Below are 26,110 nucleotides of genomic sequence, written 5' to 3' on the forward strand. Positions count from 1 at the left end.
CAAAGTGTAAGAACATCTGAAAAATTTATAAGGAACCATATTATTTTCTATCTTGCTAAAATTATGCATAATTCTGTTTTAATAGCTGAAAACAAGAAGCTCACTTGAATAAGATATCAAGACAGAGTGTCATTATGAATGGCACCCACCTTGGAGTCCAGAAAACAAGACAGTTAATATGCCAATTAATGTCATAATTTAAAAGATGATTATTTAAAATAAATAAAAATAATTTAATATGTGCTAGGAATAGCTTTAAACAATCAAGTGGTTACAGCTGGCTCTAGCTTTTGTAGTTCGTAGGGAATCCATCCTTCAGGAGAACTTATTTTCAGAGATTTTAATGAAATGCCCCATAGGCAATTTGTTGGTATCTGGGAGTTTAGTGAAATTTTATAGAAGTGCAGAGTATAAAATGTAACTATGCAGGTATCTCTGCTGCTGTTTTAGGTTTAAAAGGTATCCTACGAAAAAGTGCAACAAAACTATATGGAAAATGATTTCGATCACATAGCCGCTGTTGGGGAAAAATACGTTTTCCTTCCTAGTCCCTAAGTTTTTGCCTGAGACCCTCCATCAAAATAAAGGTCAATAAGAGAAAATTACATGGGTTCACTTACTGCAAATACTTTCATTGTTTTGTTTTATTTTATTGCAGAATTGGGAATTGAACCAAGAGCCTCACCTATGCTGAGCCCCAACATAGACTCTTAGTATAACTTACATGTGAAATGAGGACACAGTGACTTCAAAGAAACAGAGAACTGTGACTTTATGTTGAGGTTTGATGAAGTCTGAACATTTAAAATATGTGCAGGATTGAACAAAGAGGGTTGTGTGACTTAACAAAGCCAATTCGTTCAGACTCCTCTTGGCATGTCCGTACTATCATACATGACCTTTCCCATGGGGAGAAGCCAAGGCTGGTGTTCAGAGAAAGGCCAGAGACTCTCATACATACAATGGTGGACAATGGTGGGAGAGTTCACAGACATTCTTACTCATGCCGTGGAGTCAGATATTGAAGAGCCACACAATTTAACTGTGTCCTAAACCCTATCACAGAACTTGTTATATCTACAGAGAGCAGCATTTTTCAGAATATGTATTTGTATCTACTGTCAGGGAACTTAAATGATTTATAGATACTTTGGTGATAAAAGTATCTACATTTTATTTCTAATTGTAGAAATGCCATGTCAAAGTTGCTGTAGGTGTCAGTGCCATTCATAGTATTATATGTGAAAAGAGATGTTAAAGGGTGCCCTGCATACTCATGGACTCTCTGAATTGACCGACTTGCTCTCTTAGCTTAACTTTCTAAGGAGCACAATTGTTTCTTTGCTCGTGAATTATCTTATATTCCTTGTATAAAATATGTTTGTGTACATCCTTATTTTAAGTGGAATAAAATATTCTGATTGTTGTTTTTTTTACATTGATCTATTTGTGTTTGTGGGGACATGTGTGTCACTGTGTATATGTGGACATCAGAGCACAATCCCTGAGAATTAACTCTTTCTATATCCCATGCTGTTTCAGGAGGCCAAACTCATCTTGTCAGGCTTGGAGACACTGCCGTTATTTAGGAATCATTTCACCAAGCCAAAATGCAAATTCATAATTTCATAAATAGAATTGTAACAGGCATTATCTTCTCCTCTGGATGAGGTGCTTTGTATGGCAAACCTATGCTGAGCTGAAGTACAACCACACAGGTATTTTCTCCAGCCTGAGATTCTTAGTGGGTTAAATTTGATTATTCTCCATTGGCTATAACAGAAAATCTTAATATTTGATTTTTCTTTGTCAGAAGAGAAAACTTAGTATTGTAGGTTGAAGCAAAAAAAAATGACAATTTTCAATCATACATGTGTGTGCTTGGTTTTACAACAATTTGACCACTTTAGAAAATATGTCTTTCAAATAAAGTAATGGTTTTGGCAGTGAGTCTTATACATTATTCTTTATCTGAAAGGTCCATAGTAATTAGAGGGCCATTCCTGTTCCCTCGATGTAAATTATGGTCTTTTATTCTTTTGTGTGACTCTTTTATTACTAAACTGGTGTGACAAATGAAGCTGGAAGGAAAAACTGCTATTACAAATGCAAAATGTGTCAGCCTAGCAGGGTCAAGGAAAAAAATGTCACAAGAAATGTTTTCCTCTTATATGGCAGAGTGATAGTTGAAAAAAATTAACATTGTAATAAACAGAGCAACAGAATGTCTGCTATATTTAACAGGACGACATTTTACTGTGATTTATGTTTTATGAAAGAGCATGCATTAAAGAGCAGCCAGTTGATTACAACTCAAAATACAGTAGTCGTGAACCATCCGATTATTTTTCTTGTACTCAAAATTGTGAGCTAACCTGTATTTGAAACATAGTGCAGAATAAGGGGAAAAGTCTTAAAAATTAATCACCACTCAGATTTAAACAATTAACGTAAATAAATATATAATAAGACATGCAAGGATTATGCATCTGCATAATTCTACACCGTTAGAGATGTTTCAGTTGTGTGTCACTTATGGGCTTATGTTATTTGCTGTGATCGTCAGGAGACAAGCCCACACTACTGGGCTAGAAGGACAGTATGAAATAAGATTCTTTCTTTGCTTCAGATATATGTTTCATCAGTGTCACTGGTCATCCAAACTACAGCTGCCACACTTGGTTTGGAAACACATAATGTAAGTGTGCCACCAAGTGGCTGCAGAATCACTTGTAAAAATGTCTTCAGAAAAGGCATCAGTAGAAATGGCTTTTTAGTGAATAATTGCTCCATTCAAAACAGAGTTAGTAAGTGGTGGAGCTTATAACCACTTCCATAATTCTCACTCTCATGTTTAGCCCAAGTCTCTCTGATTCTGAGGTGAAAAAGCCACACAATAAGACATTTTATTTTTCTTCTGTTTCTACTGCTGGCTAAAGTCAAGCTGGAGCAATTCTTAGCCACTGCTTCAAGGTACATATTGTGCTTAAATGGAGTGATGGACTAGGAAAGAGTGTTTGTGCTAGAGCAGGTTCAGAGTCCAAGAAAATCTTGGTTGCCCATTTGTGAGATGGATGAAGACTACAATTTGTTTATACACTTTGCTCATCAATAGGGCAGCTGATATTTATAGTAAATATTTTCCATTCTACAGAACTTGGAATTCCCTTTCCAGGGAGCTTCTTGTCTCATTAGTCATCAACTCTCACAATATTTTGATATGAAGGTATCACTGCCCACGTAGGCATCCCCTTATCACTCTAGTCTGAGGACTCATGTGCAAAGTCTTATCTGATGACCAGCTCACGCCCTGGAGAAGCATGCCTCTATGACTGACAGTGACCCCTGACACACGTCTATATCACATTTCTCTCATAGGTTAGTGTGTCTGCATTGGGCAAACATGGGTACAAATGACTACTGAAAGAAAGGTGGGGAATGTTCTCATGCAGGAAGGGAAGATTAAATACTAGAGGAAGGAGGTGTTTCTGCAATCATGTGTGTATGTATGTGTCTGTGTGGCATTCATTTTTGCTGGACTGTCCCTTATGGGTTAAAATAAGGTCTAAGGAGGTTCTTTGAGATGCTTTTTTTTTACTGACTGTCCAGCCAGGAGACTGAATGAACATTCTAGCAGGTGTTTTAACTTCAGACAATCTGACATCACTGTTCTTTGTGGGAGCTCCTCAGGCATTGGTCACTCTCTCTGTAGTTTCTCATCATTACTTTTGTTAACCCCAAATGGTTGCATCTATAAAAGTATTTTGATTTTAAAGATTGCAATAATGAAATCCCAAACTATAGTTTTTCTCCCTACTAAAAATCCTGCTCCTTAATTAAAGTTAATATCTAGTACCGTTTTTATATTGTGTAAGATTTCTTTATGTTCAATCATAAAATTGTAGGAAAGAATGAGTAATCAATTTGTTGATCCACTGTTGTAGAGCCCAGACTTTCTGGGAATAATGATACATGCTTGTAATACCACCAATAGCAGAGATGGATTTAGAGGAGCAGGGGTTTCAGACAAGAGAAGGCTACATGGGGAATTCCAAACCATCCTGGAATAAGTAAGTTCAAAAAATAATTACAGATTTTGTAAAGACAAACTCACCCATTTTGACTTCTTCATTAGAAAGTGAAAATTGAAGTCAAAGTAAATTCAAAGTAGTAGTAATATTAATATTTAAAATAATACACTTTCTCAACGTACTAGTAAAGAAAACTAGATTACAGTAGGAAAAAAAAAACAACAGATGAAACTAAAGCATGTGCTTTCTGAATTCAGAATCTTATGGCATCAGCTATCTCCATGAAAATGTTGGCTTGTTGTCATTTAGTTACTGATTCTCATGCATAAAACTTTATTAGATATCAGAACTAAATAATTATTCCTGCTCCTTTTGTCCATGATATCTTATAATCTGTAAAAAATTATAGTCTCCAAAGAATTTAAAATAAAAATGATTATATTTTTTCTTTTCCATTTTATTTTATTTTATTTTATTTTGGTTTTTTAAGACAGGGTTTCTCTGTGGCTTTGGAGGCTGTCCTGGAACTAGCTCTTGTAGACCAGGGTGGTCTCGAACTCACAGAGATCTGCCTGCCTCTGCCTCCCAAGTGCTGGGATTAAAGTTGTGCGCCACCACCGTCCGGCTCTTTTCCATTTTTTATTTGAATTAGAAACAAGATTGTTTTACATGTCAATCTGAGTTCCCTCTTCCTCCCCTAGTCCCCTGCCACTCCCCAACTAAAACCCTGTCTATCATTACTCTTTCTGTACCCCAGGGAGGGTGAGGTCTGCCATAGTGGGTCTTCAGAGTCTGTCATATCCTTTGGGATAGGGCCTAGGCCCAGCCCCATGTGTCTAGGCTGAGGGAGTATCCCTCTATGTGGAATTGGCTCCCAAAGTCCATTCCTATGATAGGGATAAGTACTGATCTACTACAAGAGGCCCTATAGATCTCAGAAGTCTCCTCACTGAAACCCACATTCCTGGGGTTTGGATCAGTCCCTTGCTGGTTTTCCAATTATCAGTCTGGGAAACCCCCTTGTTCAGGTCAGCTGTTTCTGTGGGTTTCACCAGACTGGTCTGGACCCCTATGCTCATCAGTTCTCCTTCTCTGCAACTGAATTCCAGTTCAGTTCAGTGTTTAGTTGTGGGTGTCTGCTGCTGGATGAAGGCTCTCGAATGGCATATAAGTCAGACATCAACCTCATTATCAGGGGAAGGCATTTAAGGTAGTCTCTCCTCTGTTGTTCAGATTGTTAGTTGGTGTCATCCTTGTAGATCTGCAGACATTTCCCTAGTGCCTGATTTCTCTTTAAACCTATAATGGCTCCCTCTATGATGATATCTCTTAAGTTGCTCTCCTCTATTCTTCCCAATTTGCTCAGCAGATCTTGTCCCTTTCCCCTTCTCAGGGGGACTATGTATGTCTCTCTTAGAGTCTTCCTTGTTTCTTAGCTTCTCTGGCAATGTGGATTGTAGGCTGGTAATCCTTTGCTCAATGTCTAAAATTCAAATATGTGTGAGTACATACCATGTTTGTGTTTTTGTGACTGGGTTAACTCGCTCAGAATAGTTTCTTCTACTTCTATCCATTTGCCTGCAAATTTCAAGATTCCCTTGGGTTTTTTTTTTTGTTTGTTTTTGTTTTTGTTTTTTTTTTTTCTGCTGAGTAGTACTCCATTGTGTAAATGTATCACATTTTCTTTATCCATTCTTCAGTTGAGGGCATCTAGGATTCTTCCAGGTTCTGGCTATATTTTAAGTGAATTTTTTTACCTCTTTTGTGGGTTTTAGTTGGTGAGAGATAAGGCACAAATAACTCAAGGAAACTGTTTTCTGACTTTAGATGGTTCTTCTTGTTTAAACTGGAAATGTGTTTAGTGGCTGTGCTGAGAGACAAAGGTGTCGAGGTCAACCTGAGCTGCAGATTAACAGATGGTTTATTTTTTGTTCTTTGCATCACTCTTTTCTTGTAAAACAAATCCATTCTAATCTTTTATGAATCATTATACATTTCATGCACTAGTCTACAGTATGTTTTATTCATTTTCACAAATGCACAAGGATGAATGACATCAAAAAGTGTTTGAAGATTAAAAGGGCTGACACCTTTATCTCTGTGTAAGTTAGACACTTAGGTTTGTAGGGCACTAATTTAAAGAGTTAGAACAGACAGTTCAGGTACAATAGCAAAAAGTTCAATGGCTGTCATTTCAAATTCTCCTGTTTGCTATTATTCCTCAAATCCACAAAACAGAAAACATTCTATTTAATAAACCTTTTCTCTTAAAGTCTAGAATTGTCACCCCAAGGCCTAGGTTATCACTTGTAATAATATCCAATGCCACTTAGAAATATTGTATATATTTATTTTAGATATGCAATTTCCCATCAACAAATCATGGAATGTGTATGCTTTGTGGCAACCTAAATGAAAAGCAGGTGACGAAAATATATCTTTTATTGTTTTTGCATAGTTTTAGTAGTACAGACATGGCTTTGAATGCTTTCCAAAAATCTAGCTGGGGACACGTTCTGGCACTTTCTGTAATTTATTCTATTATTCACAATTGGTCACTTGCAGCTCATCTGCAGGAAAGTTTAATAACATGAGTATAAATTGTGACAGTTACCAAGATACATATTCTAGATAGAGAACATGAGACTCCACCCACTGTGCCTCAAGGAAATACAACTTTAGCCAGGTATAGGTAGCATTTTTTTTGTGTGTGAAACTTTTGTTTTATAATGCTAGTTACATTTCTAGATAAGTTAGTATCTACCTGCGCTAATCACACAGCACCTTTGATGTCTTGAACAGACTATAACCATCACAAGTGGGGGGAAAGAGGTTGCTCAGAAGAGCCCACAGTCTTTGAGATTCTCTTTTATTATTATATCTGTCACTGCATCAAACACAAATTTGACGTTTTGTGTATCAGTAGCACAGGTCATATGAGAGTAAATTTCCTTATCTTCTTTCTTTAAATTCAGGTCTAGAAACTGGTTCTTGATATAGTTCCCGGCATCTTCGAAAGTATTTGGTCCTTGGTGAACAAAGAAATGAAAGAAATAAATAGTAATCAAGTCCAATAGGGAGTTCAATGGCTGTCATTTTGAATTAATACAAGCTAAAAGAGAGAATAGGTCAGACTATGGCAGACTCAGTAGCAGAAACAGGTAGTATTGAAGAGGCCTTAAGAAGAGAGTTGAGAAGAGGGGAATAAAAAAGATGAAGGAAAGCCAGAAGTTATGACTGATCACACTTCTAGATGGAGTTGGATAATGAATTGAAATTTAGAAGATCTGGTCAGAAGGAGAAGAATGACATTTTGTAGGGGCAGTGTACAAATCAGACAGAATAAGTGGTAAGGAAGTTAGTTCATTGTCTTAACTGCCGGGTAAGCAGAGAAGCTGAGCAGAGCATTAGAAGGTTGTAGAGAGTGACTCTTGCCTCCTCTATACCTGAAGAATGTTGGGCCTGAGAAACTTCAGTAGGATGACACCCAGAGCAGATGGGGAGGGCAGATATAAAAGTATAAAACAGTAAATCTGGCAAACAACTGTAGCTACAGATTGACTTTATGCCAGAATATGTGTGCTGAGGACACAGAAGCAAGGACGTGAAAGATTATCAAAGGGGATAAAAATTTTGCTTTCAAACTTTATTGTTGTTAGAAGTAAAATTCTAGGAGAAAAATAGTCTTCAAACCATATAACACAACTGGAAGTTGGCTCAGGGCAGAGTTCTTACCTAGCATATATAGGTCATGAGTGTAATACCCAGTTCTAGTAAATAATTTAACAAATAAATAAGAATACAATAAGATAAATAAATTAAAAATTAAAAACTTGGAAATTAAGTATTGACAGGAATACAAAAACACAGAAACTGTAGTCATTGTTAGTGGGAATGCAAAATGCTCTAGTCACTGCAGAAGGCTGGACACTGCATAATTCTAGAAGTTTGAGATTCTGGAAAATGTGAAACTAATAATATTTGAAACATCTGTAGTTTCTAGAGTTTGGAGAGTCAGGTCATATATAGGTGAAACCTAGGTGAATATATGAAAATGGAACTATTTCATATGGTACTATACTAATTCTTTAGTTTGGATCTGAATGTCCCTCGAAGGCCCATTTGTTACAGGTTTGTTCCCTAACATGGTACCACCTAAGGAAGTAGAAACTCTTGATAAGTGGCTCTTCATGGGAGGTCTTTTTGGCTATTGAAGATGTTCCTTCAAAGGGGACTGTGGGTTACCTATCTCTTTTTCTCCCTTCCTTTTTTGACAGGGACCTTACAGACCTACTATGCGACAATCCTCTGGACCAACTAAACATTGATTGGAACTTCACAGGCTATGAGATTAAAAAAAAAAAACTGCTTTTCTCTTTGTCAGCTGACTTACCTTGTGTATTTGTTATCTTAACAGAAAGCTAATTAACATGACATGCATTTACCAAAACACATAGAAACTATCAGACACAGAGAGCAAACCCTAATTACACTGTGGGTTTCAGTTAATTATGTGTCAACATCATTCCATCAATTACAACAAGTGCACTACATCAATATAAGATGTAACTAATAGGATACTGGGGGAGAGGAAACTGAGGAAGTACATAAAATCTCTGATTTCTTAAACTGTTTATTCCTCTGTGAATAAAACCTGCTCTAAGAAACTGCATTAATTAAATATATGTCCCTTACGTCTATATTTAATCTATAACATTAAGTATAGGTTCATATTGTATTTATCATATGATATGCAGACATTAAAAATGATGTTTGTGATTCTAGAATGACACACTTAGTAAAATTTAGTAACTAGCATAAATATCTACTTTGACAGACTGCCATGGTCTTAGTACATCTAATACCTAAAGGGTAAATTCAGATTTATATTTACGTTTAAGTTATGACTATTTGCATCTTACATAATTTTATCAACAAGAGTACATCTAAGTACTTAAAAAACTAACTCTGTAAAGGTAAATCAATCCTTTTGTGTGACACCAATGCCTTAGTAGTCACTGACTGACAGGACCAGCAATCAAATGCTGGATGTCAGGAGACCAGAGAATGAAAAGCACCACAATTCTCAAATTCATTCCTGCTGTTCCCTGGCCACACTGTAGACATTGAAGAGCCATTGAGCTCCAATGTGACATTGTAAGCTCAAGTTAGGGTGACATTACAATCACAATATTATTGTGAAGGTAATAGAGCTTGCAGCATCATTAGATATGTGTGCAGAGTAGCGACTCTCTCCTATCTAACATTTTCCACTTTGTTACATTTGGAGTTTGCTTTAATTTACACAATATAGCAAAATCTCTCTTTTTTTGAAAGATTGTTTTCAATGGGAATCACAGTCATGCTAAGATCCTAATAGAAGTGGGGAGATGGCCTCATCCATGAACTGCCTGCACAAAAGCATGAGGACCTGAGTTGACTCCCAAGAACCCACCTATAAACCAGGGTGCAGCAGTGTGATTCTGCAATTTTAAAGTGCAGGAGTGAGGGGGAGGGTGGGGACAAGTGGATTCAGGAAGCCCATTGGTCAGCCAGTTTGCTTGCATAGATTAATTATAAGATCTGAGAGGGACCATGTCCCAAAAACATAAAGGTAGTGGGGCTAGGGATATTGCTCAGAGGTTAGAAGCACTTATTGCACTCTTAAAAAACATGGATTTGTTTCAGAGACCCACATGGTGACTCACCTGTCTCTGTAATTCCAGTTTCAGGCTAGCCAGAGCCATGTCCTAGCCTCCAATGTGGTGCATAGAAACTCATTTAAACTCACAAACATTCATGTTGAAAATTAGCCATTTTTAACAGTGGAGAGTAATTGAAGACATCAGTTATCATTCTTGAGATTGCACAAGCATGCCATAGCCTGCATACACACACACACACACACACACACACACACACACACACACACACACACACACACACACACACACATACACACACACACACACACACACACACACACACACACACACACACACACACACACACACACACACACACACACACACGGTAGGGAGGCACAGTGGACATCACCAGCTTACTGTCTAAAACAGAGGGAAACAATGTTACCAGTGCACTGTGGAAACTATCTAGAATGTAGGGAAACAACGTTACCAGTGTACTCTGGAAAGCAGATGCTCAGGTGCACCTTGGTCACCTTTTCCTGGAAGAGATCTTTCTTGTTGAGAAACAGAACAATGGAGGTGGTTGCAAAATACTTGTGATTACAGATGCTGTTGAACAGGTGGAGACTTTCATGCATTCTGTTCTGTGGTGTAAAGAACAAGATTATGAAAAGTTATTATCGGCAGTGTTTGGACATGGGTATCACAAACAAGGACCTAAATAATATGCACTTTTTTAAGGAGGACAGTGGGCTGGGAGGTGCAGTAGTACAATTGGATAGCACTGTTTGGGATGCCTTGGTCTCTTTCCTCTTCCTCCACTGTTTGCCCTGGACTTACCACCTCTTCATCTTCTACAAGCACCATGTCATAGGCACTTAGTGCAGCACAAAATATAATGCATGTCACTCCTTCAAAGCAGTGGATCCATTTCTTCCTCTCTGATCTCTGTCCACCTACATCAAACATTCTTTAAAAAGATAAAATGAAAAATTAATCCTCCAAATTTTGTTGAATTGTTGACACTGACTGCATATTTCAACATACTTAAATGCATTCTTTGATTTCTGTTGTATAATTTAAGTTGATTAAGCACTACACAAAATAGGAAAATTTCATTAGTGAACTAATTCTCATGGACATTTTAAAGTTTAAAATTTGCTGCAGTTTTTAATTCTCAGAAGATTCTGATAGAATTTTGCATATATTTTCAAGAATGAATAGAAGACTGGGTGTGTCATTGTGATACAAGGATTCTCTCTGATCGATTCTTAAATTTCTTTTTTATTCAAGCAAATAGCTTGCACTCTGTGCTAACACTCATTCAAATCCTCTTATATGAAGATGAAAAGATATGATCACTCTTTTCAAAGATCTTGCTGGCTGGCAGAGAGATAAACATGCAATTGATCATAACGGTATGTAATTAAACATTCAGATATTCAAATAGTATGTCATTATTAGGCAGCATTTAAGACATTCTGAAGGATCGTGGAAATTACTCACAGGAAGTGTTTGAATATGTGGGCTCAGTTCTACATTATTAAATTAGTAGAAATTGTCATGGACAGAGAAACCAGTAAGTAGCTAGCACTTACTCTCTGTACCACTCTTCCTTTTCTTCAGACACTGCACATCTAAAATGCAACATCTCTTTCATCTCCTTCTTTGCAACTCTTCTCTCATCAAGTCGCCAACATTTCTATTAGGACTAGTGCAAAGTGTCCTGGCTTATTGTTCTATTGCTGCTGCCCCAGCCTCCAAAAGTACTCTTCCATCACTCACACCTTCCTTAGTTAAGTATCCATACTGTTGCAACTTTTTCATGGATTCTGTTTCTCTTAGAACAAGAAATAAATTTGTGATAACTCACAAGCTGTGGCAACCTTTCTCATCCTCCCCGCCCTTCCCATCTTGTTTCGTGTCATTCTCCTTTCAACACAGTAAAATCATGGTGTTCTCTTAGTTTAAACCAAGACAAATCTGTTTCTGATTGGTCAGGACTCTTTGACAGGTTCTCTTTTTCCTCAGATGTGCAGTCTTCTTTCCCTTTCAATTAGTTAATTGTTTTTGAGTCAGTCTCCTATAGGGCATGATGACAATGCACTCACTGTGTAGTTGGGACTGTCATTCCTTCTTGCCTTCACTCTCCAAGTTGTAGGATCACAGGCAAGAGGCACCCTTTTCCCCTTTCATTACAACCTCTCTCTCAACTTTCATGTTTTGTTATCAATGTCTCATCTACAGAGAAGGGTTTCTGAGAGTCCCCCTACGTTCTCTCTCCTCATCTCCACTTATTTTATGTTACACCAGTGTTATTTCATGGGATTCAGGCCAAACAATAAAAAAATGTAATTCATCTGTTTAACATCTGCTATGTTTAACAGAACAGCATCCCGTGTGAGGCAGGGGCTCTATGTTAGTCATTGTTTCATTTACATCATGCAACAGCATGCCTGGAACATGGTATGCATGTAATACATATTCACAAGATAATAGAACAGAGATCATGCTAACAAAATGAACAAACAACTTATATGAAAAGTACGTTTGCATTTTGCAAGTAACTAGATATGAGATAATGGAACATGTCTGCAGAAAGCAACTTAAATTTTTAGAAGCTGTACACGGAAATGCAGTGTAGCAAGCAGAGAAGGGCTGTACCTGGAAATGCAGTGATCAGTAATTACAAAAATGCCTAACAAATCTCAGAAAATGAGGGGTTGAGTTTTATGGGTGTCTGGGTGGAAACACTGGGTGAAATCAACAGCAAGAGCAAAGAATGGAAGAATGCCTGATGAACTATTTGCGGCTGGCCAGCAAGAAAGTAGATGAATCATGGGAAGATTAGATTCAATATTGCAGTCCTTGGTGGGTGGAGGTGGAAGATCTTAAGAAATTTGTGTGGAAGATTGACATTGTTCATTTGTTTATTATAGTACTAAGGCTGCTCTAATCTGAGTCTGGACAGAAGATATATATTCGATAACATAGAAACTAAGTTACAAGCTACAAGGATATCATCATATTTGAGGCAGAGATGATAATCATTGAAAGCATCCAGGCTGGACAAGGTTATAGGGTGATAATACTTAGCCTAATAAATACCAATCATGTGATTTCATAAAGATAACCAAAGTAAAATGCTTTGGGTGTGGTAATGAAATCAAGCCTATAACCCCAGCACCTAGAGGCAGAAGCAGCAGAGCAAATTCAAGACCACACATTCTACATAGCAAGAAGCTGGCTAAAGGAAAAACAAATATTACTTTTTACTTCATATTTCCCATATAAACCCATTAGAGAATAGATAAGTGAAGCTACATGTACCTATTGATAAGAGGGGAAACTCCAAAAAGTCTAAAGTTTAACCACAGTTTGGGAAATACAGATTACAAGATAAGAACACTAACAACATAGCTATCAACTTTGGAGCAAAAAAAAAAAAAGTCCTCAAATGTCCCAAACCAAACCATATCTATGCTATACTCTTGGGCACATGGAAGAATCATTGACTCAGAGCCCTGGAGGGAGGAACATGTAAGATGTGTACAGATATTTTTCTTATTTTCAGATGTGTTCAAGTAACAACTTGTTCAAGGTTGTTATTAATTTAATGTTTTCCAAGGTGATGTGTTTCAGGCACTATGCTAGAGACTATAATAACTGATTTGAATGATTTTTTTCCTTATGTATACACCTATATACTATACCAGGCGTCTCTAGTTAGTTTTAGCACCTAGAGTTATCTACTAAGTCCTCTGTAGAAGGCTGGACTAATCTCTAGTTTTCTCTCTCCAGGTCACATAGCAGTTTTTTTGTGCTGAAAAACAGGTCAATGGGCAAAAATAAAATTTTATATGAGATGTTTCCCCACATATCAATAGAAATATTGTACAACTTGATTCCAGGTGTTTAACATATTCTCCACTTGCTTTTTTGTTGTCCTATTCTAGATCCTCAGATGATCTCAAAGGAATGTGGCTCTATGCCTGATCAAGATGCACTAACTTGTGGGTTTTTCAATGTGACTTTAAAAAGCTCATGTCTAAGATGGCATTCATGGTGGGCTTTTCCTGTGCACCTGTCACTCTGAGTCACATCCAAAGATTTGAACAGACAATAATGTCTTTAGTTCTAGCTTCTTCTTGGGTTCTAATCCTTTCTCCAATGGCTGCTTAATGGAAAACTGACTAACTTAGCACAGGCCCCGGACAACAGAATCACATAAATGGGTGATTTGGTTTTCAAGAAAAGAATAGTGGTTCCTTTTCACACTAAGAATGGCATGCTATTGGACTCAAGTACATGGCATTAAATTCTGTCCACTAGTGGGACTTGGATTTGATGGAGCATTTAGTTTTGTCTCTTTTAATCAGATTTTGTTCTCTACTGTCAATTGCTGTCTATTCTTATTTACACTTTCTTCTTTAATTCACAAGACATTTTCAATCAAATTGTCTTCTAATCTTTAAATTCTGAGGAAAAGCCTTCTCTTTTAACCATAGTTGTTAACAATTGCTAAATCTATTGCAGGTGAGTTGGTATTTTACCATAGAGATAGTAATATGATTATCAATAAAAAATTAGTTTCATTTTATTTTATGTTTGATGCAGGTTCTACCTCTAAGCAAAATGATAATAAAAATGATCAAGATATGAGAGTTCTAAGGGAACTTTATGGAATGCATAAATTCACCAGAATGAGGAAAAAGGTGTTCCACATACTTCTTGCATACTTACTTTCAGCATACACTTTTCTCCACATTCATAAGCTCAGTGATCTCATATGGTTCTACTCCAACATGAACCAAGTGAAGAGTCTGAGGTGATTAACAAAATGAAAGAAAACCTTTCATCTAGGTCCTTACCTTCACTGAGGATCTGACAACCTTACTATGGACTAGTAACTCATGGCAGGTATGAGAGGGAGTTCTCTTGAGGTAAATATAAACAGTGGAGATATGTAACAGTAGTGAGATTACCTAAGCATTGTATGAATGTATTTGAATTGTGTGCTCTGCCTGAGAAACAAGTAGTTGAGTTGTCTTTGCATCTGGAGGGAAAACAATATTCTCACTAAGACTGAGCCTTGGAAGAGTTGAGTTAAGATTAAAACATATTATTATTTTTTCACCAAATCACTATCTGTGAGATGTGGGATTTAGGAAGCATGACTTCAACCCTGTTTTCTCAGCATTAAATAGCTTCCTCTGAACATGTTTAACATGCTCAGCTTTCTTTCAAGAAAAGGAGGATAAAGACTATGCAGTCTTTGTTCATATTGATGAAGTGTCTGACAGTCATTCTATGATCCTCCCATTTATGACTCACATGAGTCACTGCATTGTTTTCTGTACAGAATGGCACAGAAGCTTGAGGCCAGAGTTCTCTACATGTTTCTCTAAGCCATCTGCTGTTATTGAACTGAAATGCTCATTAGCCAATTAGATCAAGGTCTAGAGAGTTGCTTTTATGTTGCTTCTTTTGGACATCATATTAGCTTTGTGAAGAGTTGGGTCTTCTTCACTATTATTATAATGATTTAATCTCTTATATATATTTAATTTTAGCTTCTTATAGAAATTCAAACTGAGGTCTATTTTATAGAAATATACATTTAATATTTTCAAATAAGCTAACTATGAGCAAAGGGGAATTTTACTTATATATTTGACTACACATACACACACATACAAAAAAAAAACAAAAACAAAAATACAAAACCATTGTGACTATTCTATGAAGAAAATTAAAATCAGAAAAACATCCATACTCACTATCTGGTAGTTTAGACTGATCAAACTGACAAGTTAATAAGAGGACTATGGTCTTGCATGGGTATCGTTAGTCCCTGAACGAGAGCTTTAAAAATGCTGCATGGAGCTTACCGTCCTAATTTTGGATATTGGGGAAGGGGATATTTATTTAACTTTGAAAAGCTTCTTATAAATATTTTCAAAAGTCTGATGGTAAAATTAGGAGTCTTGAAGTTAAAAGAAAGGTTTTAAATTATTGAGTACAATATAAATAAAAGTTAACAATTAACATGCCAGGCTTTTAAGTGCTCGCCAAATATTGATTATTTGTTAAATTGTCCATGATATTGACATAGGGAAAGCCAAGAGATTTACATGACTGTGTTAAACAGCTGACTAAATAGTTGAGTTTTATGGTCCTATTTAATCAGTTGGAAGGCTGTTGAATTTTATGGGTTTTTGTCAAATAGGTGGCTAAATATTTGACCACACAAAAGTACTTATGCTTAGTATTATAATTGATTAGTATGAATAATTTGACCATTCCAATTCCTGAAAAATCATGTAATGTGGGAGAAGTAATTTCCAGCCAAGTTCCAGCAATATAGCTTCTCCTCAAACATGGGGATCTCTGAAATAAACACCATCTCTCACCTTTTCTACCCTCTGGCCACATAGACATGAATGCTGATCTGAGTAGGACTCTCTTTGGAACTATTCTGTTAAAGATTTGTACATGATGCTGACTTAGTCAGAACTGGTTAGTATCTTACTACAGGTACATATGAGGGTGTGAGTTGCTGAGCTTGTTTCATTATACAGCCACAGTCATATCATCACATACATCATTCTGTAACCCAGTTTTAAAAATGGAGGATAGATATTAACAGACACCCAGGGATGTCTGTACAGAGAGGTATGTCTAAATCCCTTAATTACTCTTGACATTAAATGTAATAAAAATATTCAGAAGTATAAGTGAACCAATTCTGAAACAGCCATAATTACTAATGTCATTTACCATGAGCACTGATATTGTATGAAAAAACAAACTACTTTCAATGAAAGAAAAACAGAAAAACTAATTCAGGCACATAATTTAAAATCAGAGTTATTAAAATAAATTCTAGGCTATGCATGTTGGTACATACACACAATCTAAGCACTTAGGAGGGGGAGGCAAGAGAGTGGCAAGTTTGAAGCTAACCTGGGCTACATAGTGATTTCAAGGCCAGCCTAATGCTCAAAATCAAGGGTTAGGGGGTCTAGCTCAGCAGTAGGGGAATCTACCTAGAGTGTTAGAGGTCCTAGGTTTTACGCTCAGCTCTGGAAGCAAACAAATCATCAAATTAGATCACATGCTATTCTGGTAATATTAATCACAAACACATATGTAACAAATATGTAACATATGTGAATTAATGTTCTCTGAGTTCTATTGGAGAATAACAACTCTAAACTGGGATGCAGCTCCTGGCTAGACAAGCAGCCTCATAGCTAAGCCTAGTGACTCACACACTTGGAAATGAACACAGTGAATAGAATTCAACTTTATATTTTAAGAAAGCTGTCATTTTTTTTCAAATCACAGATCTGTTCATACATTCTTAAAAGCAGTTATGCCAAATTTACAAATTTTAAGCTCTGTGTTGAAATAGTTTCTAGCCTTTCTGGCTCCTATACACAGTGGTTTCAATTCTGTATTTTAACTGTGGAACATTTAAGGAGAAAATGGCTTTTCTATGATTGATAACTTATTTTAGATTTCTTTCTAAATCACTTAAGTCTGGGGAATTGTCCACAACAGAAGGGCTTAGATTTCATTCTATTTTCAAATGACCTAGCAACTTGAACATCTGTAAACAACGTTGGTCAGATTGGCAGTTGGCACTCTGCTTTGATAAGAACTCTTGAGATAAGTTGCTCTATCTGCTTGACAGTTGGTTCTCTGGTTTGATAAGAACTCTAGGCTAATTTCCATTAAATTGGATGATACATGGAGATGATACAGTACTTTGGCAGACAGAGCTTTTCATTTTGATATTCCTATTTAAAATTCTAGAGTTCTCTATTTTAATATGTAAATTAACGCATTAGTTTTAAATAGCCTTAGGATGATTTGTGCTATGCAAATACAAATCAATGCTAATGTAATATATTTTAACACCTGGGCGATTGCTTAAGTGAAGTTAGAAAATATATTATTTTTACATGCAACTTTTAAATGCCGAACTTTATATGCAGTATGAAAGCCTAGACATTTGGATTATTCTACTCAGTACTTGAAAGATGGTTAAACTTTAGAAATTTATTAAGTGGTTATTATATCTCAATTGATGTGAAGAAACTTTAAAATTCTTCAAATATTTAATAAGTATTTTGTTATCTCCCCAGAAACTGTGATTTATTTTTCTCTCTTACCATTTTTCTGTGAAAGGGATTATAAAGGAAGACCATCTTCATGCAATAATTGCTTCACAAGAAAAGAATGCTTTCCATACAAATGTATCTAATGGGCCCATCAGTGACATGGTGTAAAGATATGCTTTTTATAAAGAGGAAGATGTACACTTTGATGACAACCTCAGCGTTTCCTCATAAGACCCTTGGTGATTCATTCCCAACCTCCATTCTTTATCAGAAATAGCATCAGCCTGCTTACCATGTCACACACAGCTACTTTATATACATGGTGCTTCACACGATGTATTTAGCTAAAGCTGACCACTTGTTTGTCTTACAAACCACTCTGGTAAGCTCTGGCAGCAGATCATGATCACATGTAACCCCTGACTCATTAAGGTTGAGGGTGCGTGAAGTAGAAACGGAAACAAAAAGGGGAAACAAGAAAAAAGAAGCAAGGAGATCATGTATTGGTAACAAGGAGAAAGAGGGAAGAAGGTTGGTATATTACTATTGAAAAGCGGATGACAGCTGCTGTTTTGAATTTCCTCCTAACTTTTCATGTGTGATATAACACTGGTAGCTTGAAACTGGCAGGGTGGAGTCATTTATTCCAGAGAAATCATCAGTAACTACAAATTCTCTTTTATCCTTCATTCTTCATTCACTCTACTGTGTTGGAAAATCCTTTGTTCAGCAATGTGGCAGGACAAATTTGCCTGCTATCATGAGACAACTACTTATAGATAGTAAACAGATGGGAAGATCAAGGCTGTGAGGGGTAAATGTCTTAATTTGGAATTTTTTGATAAAAGGAGCAGAAACACTTTAAGAAAAAAAAAAAGATTGCAAAAGCCAGAGAGAAAGCTTTTCATGAGTGGACTGTTAAGAGGGTCAGTGTGGAGTGAGGGATGGCAGGACCTGGGAGTTGAGATATCTACCAGATGGCAGTAATCATCACAACTGCTCTGTGATTCAGATTATCTGGGGCTGAAAAAATTCCATTGGCTTATGTAAGACAGGTAACACCAAGATGCTTAATTCTGTGCTGGTTTTTAACTTGATCCAAGCTTTATCAGAGGCGTGTTAGCAGAGAACCTGCTGCTGTTTTCTGGAGAACCAACAAGGGAATATTCGGCCTGGCTAGTCTCACAGTCATGTCAGTTAGGAAGTAGGAGAGAAGAAAGACAGCAAGACAGAAAAGGGAGTTTGTAAAAAGGTCCTGGCAAGGCACAGGGAGACATAGGGAGCAGCTTTGGACTTAGCTCCCAAAGGCAAACTTCAGAAACTGGGGCAAAGATCATCTGGCTTAACAAAACAAGCAAGGATTGAGGAGACTCTTTTACCCAGTTTGCTCAGGAAGTGCTGACTGTGTTCTCTGGTGTCCCTTTGCTCTGCTCTGACATATGGCCAGTTACTTAAGTCCAAAAGATTAACTATTTGTAGGCCTGAAATTTAGTACAAGTTTGGAAGATATTATTTTCATATCATCTGAAAATATTCCAAAAGCTGTTCTAAATTAGTTACCTCATAATACCCAACTTTGACACTTTACAGTCTTTCAAAAACTTTTTATTACCCTTAAACTGAGTTTAGGATATTTGCTAATTAGCATTTAGTTACCTTAATTGGTTATAAATAATTCATATCAGCTGTTCTCCAGGGCTTGTTTTTTTTTAACTTTTTGAATATATTCCCATTATTGTGGACATGACTGACCTTGTTTATTATGTAGTTTTAGCAATTTTTCATTGCTAACATATTCTGTTAGAACCTTATATCGATAATATTCCATCTCACCCTTAAATCCATAGAAAATTGTGCTAAGCTTTGTATGAATACAAACAAATATGCTGACCTATTTTGGGGAGACAATGTGAAAAATGTTAAGGACCAAGATGCATTATCTAACACTGTATTATCTATCTTCTTAATAGATTCAAAGAGTGAGTTGACAGTAAAATTTAAAAGGTTTACTTGAAAGGGATTTCAATGCAATCACAATAAAACATGAATGTATTTCCATACCAAAAGTAGGCAGACAAAATGTGCCTTGCGATTCTTCTAAATAGCATCACATTCAAATAATGGCATTTTAATTATTTGCATTTTAAGCTAAGGTAGATTGAAGGAATATTTCAAGCAAATAGAGAAGCGAGATGGTGAATGAAATAGGAACCCTGACACCTGTTGCAAAGAGGCTATTTACATATGTTTTCTTAAAATAAAAAAACTCTCAATGTAAAACATCATTTTTAAGTATTAGAAACAGAATCTGGATACCATTTGTTTGAGCAATGCAGCCTAGAAGGAAGGGCAGGTTCAGAGCTGGAGGAGTGTAGGCAAGAAGGGAGCTGTAATATCAGTTAAGGAGGTCTAGCCAGCCAACTCCAAAATCACTGTGCGTGACTGTGGGTTACACAGATCTCCATGAGGAAACATTGAGCTGGAAGTTTGCGCCACCCACACTTAGAAGACAGGATAGTTCATACCTGAAATTCAAGTCTTTGAAGGAGAACTGAGTTTCAATGATACCAGTTGTTTTCACCCGGGAATGTAGAACATCTTGCTCATTTGGCACGTACCCAGGGGCTGTGATTCTATCTAAGTCATTAAGGTAGCTAATAGAAACAAAATAAAATAGAATATATTCATATTTTGACTTTACTTTGGAATACAGTGCAATTCAGGACAAGTACATTTTAAGAGTTTATAAAGTATTGGAAAACACACTCTATTTGTTGCTTTTTAAGCTGCTGATCAGAATGGTAGGGACTGGCAGCTGGGACACAAAGTTGCAGAGTGCAGTCCACAACTAGCTTCTGGAAAGCTCTTCTCTATGAACTATTCAACACTACCTTAGCGTGTGTCTTATGAAGTCTGCAGGACAGACAGATTTTCTATCATGTAGATAGATAAATGTACAGCTATTTCTCCAATGCAGGGTTGTTTAGATGAGTTTATGTGTATTAGGCTGCCTTGGAATGTTTGCAACAACAGTTATGACAAGTTCTTCAAAGGTCTTGCTGTGGGAATAATTCACTTCACATTTTAAGAGAGTGGTTAATAATAATTTGAATTGTTTTTCTGTTTTTAATTTCTTGGTATTTTTTATGGGTTACTTAGTTTAGAACACAGGCATTTCCATTATGGGTCATGATGAAATTCATGTGGCTCAATGGAAGATCCCAGATACTTCATGTGGGTGCACACTATTACTCTCTAACTACTGTAGACAAACCACAGTCCATTCAGTGCATGGTGAAGCCCTACATCTTCCCAAATCCATGCTCTTATTACAGGGAACCATTTCCTTGTTTGTTTATTTTGTTTACTTGGTTTTTTTCTTTTATTGATCACAATATCTAAAGCTCAGTAATGGATAGGTATAAGATTGAATAAACTCTGTGCCCTGAGTCTACAAATTAAAACTGTATGTTCTTTCATTTCTACTATTGTGTTTGACACTATGTATCAAGTAGCTGATCAATATGGCTATCCCTGCGGTAAATTTAAACACAAATAGTAATAACATAGCAATTTCATGGTAAATTTGAACATTGAATTGAGCCATGCCCACAAACACATTCAAAAATGATAAAGTGTGATCTCCTGCCATGGAAACAGAACTTTGGGGATAGAGTCCTAATGAATGTTACTTATTGCTTATAAAATTGAATTTCTTCAGAGACTTAAGTTGAGGAGTTCTTGTATGATAGCATCTAACACACTGAATTTAAAACAACATTCTTTTGCCATTAAAAATAGGTAGGGCATTAGTGGGGGACAGGGGAGGAGGGGAGGGAGAGGGAACTGTGATTGACATGTAAAACAATCTTGTTTCCAATTTAAATAAAAAATGGAGAAAAAAATAGATCCAGTAGCTATTTAGCAAATATGGAACAAGTGTTTACTTTTAAGTTGAAAAAGAACAAGTACACCTAAAGGAATCTTGATCAAAAAGAAAAGTAAAATTGTATCTTGGAAATACTAAATTGTGAAAATGTGTCATTATTTATGCTAATAAAGACATTTTTTATTTTAAATGGTTGAGTTAATTTGAAATATAAAGAAATAAAAGAAAATATTGGAGGATTTTACTGTTTTTAATTTTTTTTACTATTACATGAAACACTGTGAATTTCAAGTATGTGGTAGGTGTATGATATGTCAGTCATTTCATGTCCAAGTAAAAGAATAAAAACCACATACTTACTAAAATAGAAATAAAATTCATTTGATGAAAGCTTCAGCAAAGACACATTTTAAAGAATTTTTGGCATTTGTAAATTATTTCAGGCAAAAAAGATGCATTAGCAAACTGATTTTCCTCTAAAGTGATGTTTTTAATAAGCAAATATGGGATTTGGGTGTCAAAGCCTGTAGTTTATAAAGCAAACAGAGATTTTTTTAGACCTTATGACTCATCACTTACAATGACTTGATGATTTATTTCCCATACTAAAAAGACAGTGATCTCCCTGCTGAGACCATGTTTGCTCTTAACTCTTGTGGAATTTAAATAGTACACTAGATGGCCCCAATTAGTAAACCATGAATTCTTAGCCAAGGACTTTCCTCTTTTCCTTTACTAGAACTGTGGGATTGACTGGTCAAATACAATGCTCCTGCTCTTATCTCATTAGCTTAAAACTTTTGGTAATTTCCAGGATAACTCAAGAATCACTTGATATGAGGAAGTTTTAGGCCATGGGAACAATTACATTACAAGCAGTATGATGTCATCCTAAGATCTTTATTAATATTAAATATTTGCCAATGTTTGCTGTGACTGACTCCAACAAGAAGTCACAATATGCTAAAGTCTGGAAACCAATGGACTATTATCTTCCAGAATTTGCTCTTTCTCAATAACCTAGTGAGTTGATAATACATATCACAAATAAAAAATATTATAGGAGATGATTTCAGCAACATTGAAATATACGTTTCAGATTAATATAACCCCAAATGTTGGTATGCACACCATCTGTCTATATTAGTGCTAAGTGTTGTGTATCATGGCTAATTCTTTTTAATTAGGATATATATGTGCAACAGTTGTTTCTTTTCAATCAAATTGTTTCACATCTTCTCAGTTGTCTCTCAGTTTTCTATAATAAAGTGCAGAACCATGTTTTTCTTTACTTGTGCTTATGTGTATATGCACCAAGTTATAAACGTATCATCTTTAACTCCTGCCTAGGAAAGTCACTTACTAAGCCGCAGAGTCATTGAGCTGGTATTCAGAGGCTCTTTCAAAGCAGGCCTGAATTCCTGGGTCTCCCCACAGGCGTTTAATCACTTCCACCAGCTGGGGTGTCATGTCACCATCTTCTAGTGTACTTGCCATTGCAAGAAGTTGTTGTTTGTCTTCCTTGAGTAATATTTTGTTGGGAAGAACAAAAGCATGTTATTAAGGCTCACAAATTGTTTTAAATAGAGTATTTTAAAGGTTTTTTTATTGTCTATTTTTTGCCAATAATTCCACTGATTTTTTTTCAAAGTCTACTAAGAACAAGAAAACTAGAATTCATTATAGCAACAGGCTGATATCTGGGAAAGTTGCTCTTTGGAAAAACTATAAAATGCTATATAGAGAATTCTGAATACTTTGGTATATATCATTGACATCTGAGTATGTTGTCAAAAAGAGTAACAGTGCTTTGGATTAGTTGATAGTGGCTTAGGTCAAAATGCTAGAGTGAAAGAAAAATGAGATTGTTGTAAACTGCTATTTGTATGAGACATTTTTTTGTGATCATTTTGGCAAGCCATTACATACCTGGACTCACATCGATATGCTAAGGGTCTCTGTTAGGTGGTGTCGATTATGTGCCTTTGCAGAAAAGTTGCCATAGGGCAGAGGTGAGAAGTGGCTAAGAAATATTATGACAAAGTTAAGTATTGTGTCAGTGCAGAGTAGGATGTGGCAAGTAATGAGGAAGGAGAGGAACTTGCTAAATAAATAAACTTAGCCTATGCAATTTATAGTAGGCTATACTTTCTACTAGTAATCAAAACTATGTTCACAAAAAACTTAACATTAGTAATTTGAGTCTCAAATTAGTTAAATAAATTTTGGTATTTGGTTAGGGAAACAGCAGAGTCTAGCCTCAGAGGACAGGTTCTGCTTGTTAGTATAATAACACTCTGGTGACTGGAATTACACTACTGCACAGTGTGAAGCATGTAACAGGTCATCCTCACAACCAACAGCAAACACTACAGTGGAGCAACTTACATCTGTACAGTGTCACACTCTCCGTGCTTATCTGGACAAAGCAGGCACCTACACTCAAGTGCCAGGAGCCACATATGTCCAGGAAAAACTCAGGGTTGCTGATGTGACCCATTCATTTTCAAACGACTGGAGGCTTGTTCTGCTGTTGTATTAAAAGCATTTTCTTTGCCTAAGATATTAATTACATGTCTTTTTTTATTAAAGAATGTTGAAACTGAAAGAGAACCTTTTCCATCTTTCCGATTGGATTTTGTTATTACAAACAGATATTCAGATCGTTGCTAAATGGATAAAAGGCAAGACTTGACCTTATTTTCTAAAATTAATGGAGGACATATTTTACAATTACTCCTTCCTATTAGGCAGAAAACTGCAAATCCAGTGACATATGACCTATTCATTTAACTTATCATTGATTTTTGAAATTATAATATAATTGCATAATTTTTCCATTCCCTTCCTCCTTCAAGCACCCCACACAAGCCCCTCATTTCTATCTTATATATTCATGACTTCTTTCATTCATTGTTATTACAGAAATATATATGTACACATATATATGTTTCTAATACAATCTGCTCATCATATATATATATATATATATATATATATATATATATATATATATATTATATATGGCTGACCATTTGGTAGGCATTTTCTTCTACTGCTAACATGACTTTGGGACAAATTGTGCAATGAGGCAGCTGTTCCCAGGGTCCTTTCCTAAAGAAACAAATTACTTGCTCTCTCAAATCCATTGTAAACCAAACTAATATGTTCTTCCTTGCCTCTATATTATTCGCTGTAAGCAAATATACAGTCTATTTATGTTAGTAGTGTGAGTAGATTTTCCCTTAAAACATGTACATTTCACCAAAGCCCTTTCAACCACTTCTGTAATCCGAGTATTTTCTTGCAGGACATCAATCTGACTGATCAATTTTGCCTTTACTTCTGAGTTTCTGGCACATATTCACCAGGGTAAAGCCCCTTAATTCAGGCTACTTAGTAGAAGCATGTCGAGTAACAGTAAGTGTATTCACACAAAAATAACACCAGGCCTAGCAAATGAGAGAATCTCTGCAGGCCACATGTGTGTGTGTGTGTGTGTGTGTGTTTGTGTGTGTGTGTGTGTGTGTGTGTGTGTGTGTGTGTGTGTGTGTGTGTGTGAGAGAGAGAGAGAGAGAGAGAGAGAGAGAGAGAGAGAGAGAGAGAGAGAGAGAGAGAGAGAGAGATCTTTCATGCAGGTCAACTGTACAGAGTAAGTTAAGAATCTTTCATTACAGGGTGTAGGGGAACTGCTGTCAAGCTCCAGGGTTAATTCATCTGGCCTGGTTTTCTACCCACGTGCCATCTTCTCTCACAGAGGCCTTTGTTTCCCCCAAGCACTGCTCACTGTGGATGGAGAAGACCATGACCACTGAAGAGCCTGTCCTTTAATCAAGGTTACATCTGTAGCTGTGCTCTACTTCCACAGGTCTCCAGAATCCTCCACAATAGATAAATTGCTATTTTTATGCATAATAACTATATTTTACAAAATGTAGAATATTTCAGTTCTTGATACTTCTGTACAATAATGGAGATATAAATAATTTATGAATTAAAGTTCACTTGTAAGACGGTGAGGTCACCAATTATATTTTAAATTTTAAGAAAATGTAACACCAAAAAACTTCTGTATATATCCAAGCATGGTGTTGCACTTGGTAGACAAATCTCTGTGACTTAAAGGACAGCCTGTTCTACAAAGTGAGTTCCAGGCTTACCAGAGCCACACAAAGAGAACTTGTCCATAATTGACAGTTATTTTTTCAATGCTACATATGCCTACACAGCAGTCAGTTGAACATTAAAATTCCACAGGTTATTTTACTCCTGTGTTTTAAATGCTCCAGTAATTCTCTCTAGACTAAAAACTCCCACTCCTTTTCTATGACTCCCAAGCTTTCTGTGCTGTGCCTTTGTCTTTATTTCCATTCTTCCTTTCCCATTGGTCTCTGTTTCTCTCCACACTTGCTC

The 26,110-nt window shown here is 36.3% G+C and overlaps 1 protein-coding gene across 1 annotated transcript in view; it reads right to left on the reverse strand.

Moving 5' to 3' along the window:
• Positions 1 to 6,480: 6,480 nt before the first annotated feature.
• The window catches only part of Gnat3 (G protein subunit alpha transducin 3), a 37,773-nt gene continuing 18,143 nt past the window's right edge, over positions 6,481 to 26,110 (reverse strand). Inside the window, exons 4-8 of the mRNA XM_035451383.1 lie at positions 23,061 to 23,218; positions 20,334 to 20,462; positions 10,520 to 10,649; positions 10,170 to 10,323; positions 6,481 to 7,059 (exon numbers count right to left, since the gene is read on the reverse strand). Coding sequence (XP_035307274.1) covers positions 6,869 to 7,059; positions 10,170 to 10,323; positions 10,520 to 10,649; positions 20,334 to 20,462; positions 23,061 to 23,218 — 762 coding nt within the window. The 3' untranslated portion in view covers positions 6,481 to 6,868. The remainder of the gene's footprint in view (positions 7,060 to 10,169; positions 10,324 to 10,519; positions 10,650 to 20,333; positions 20,463 to 23,060; positions 23,219 to 26,110) is intronic.

Source organism: Cricetulus griseus (genome assembly GCF_003668045.3).
Source record: "Cricetulus griseus strain 17A/GY chromosome 1 unlocalized genomic scaffold, alternate assembly CriGri-PICRH-1.0 chr1_0, whole genome shotgun sequence".
NCBI lineage: Eukaryota > Metazoa > Chordata > Mammalia > Rodentia > Cricetidae > Cricetulus > Cricetulus griseus.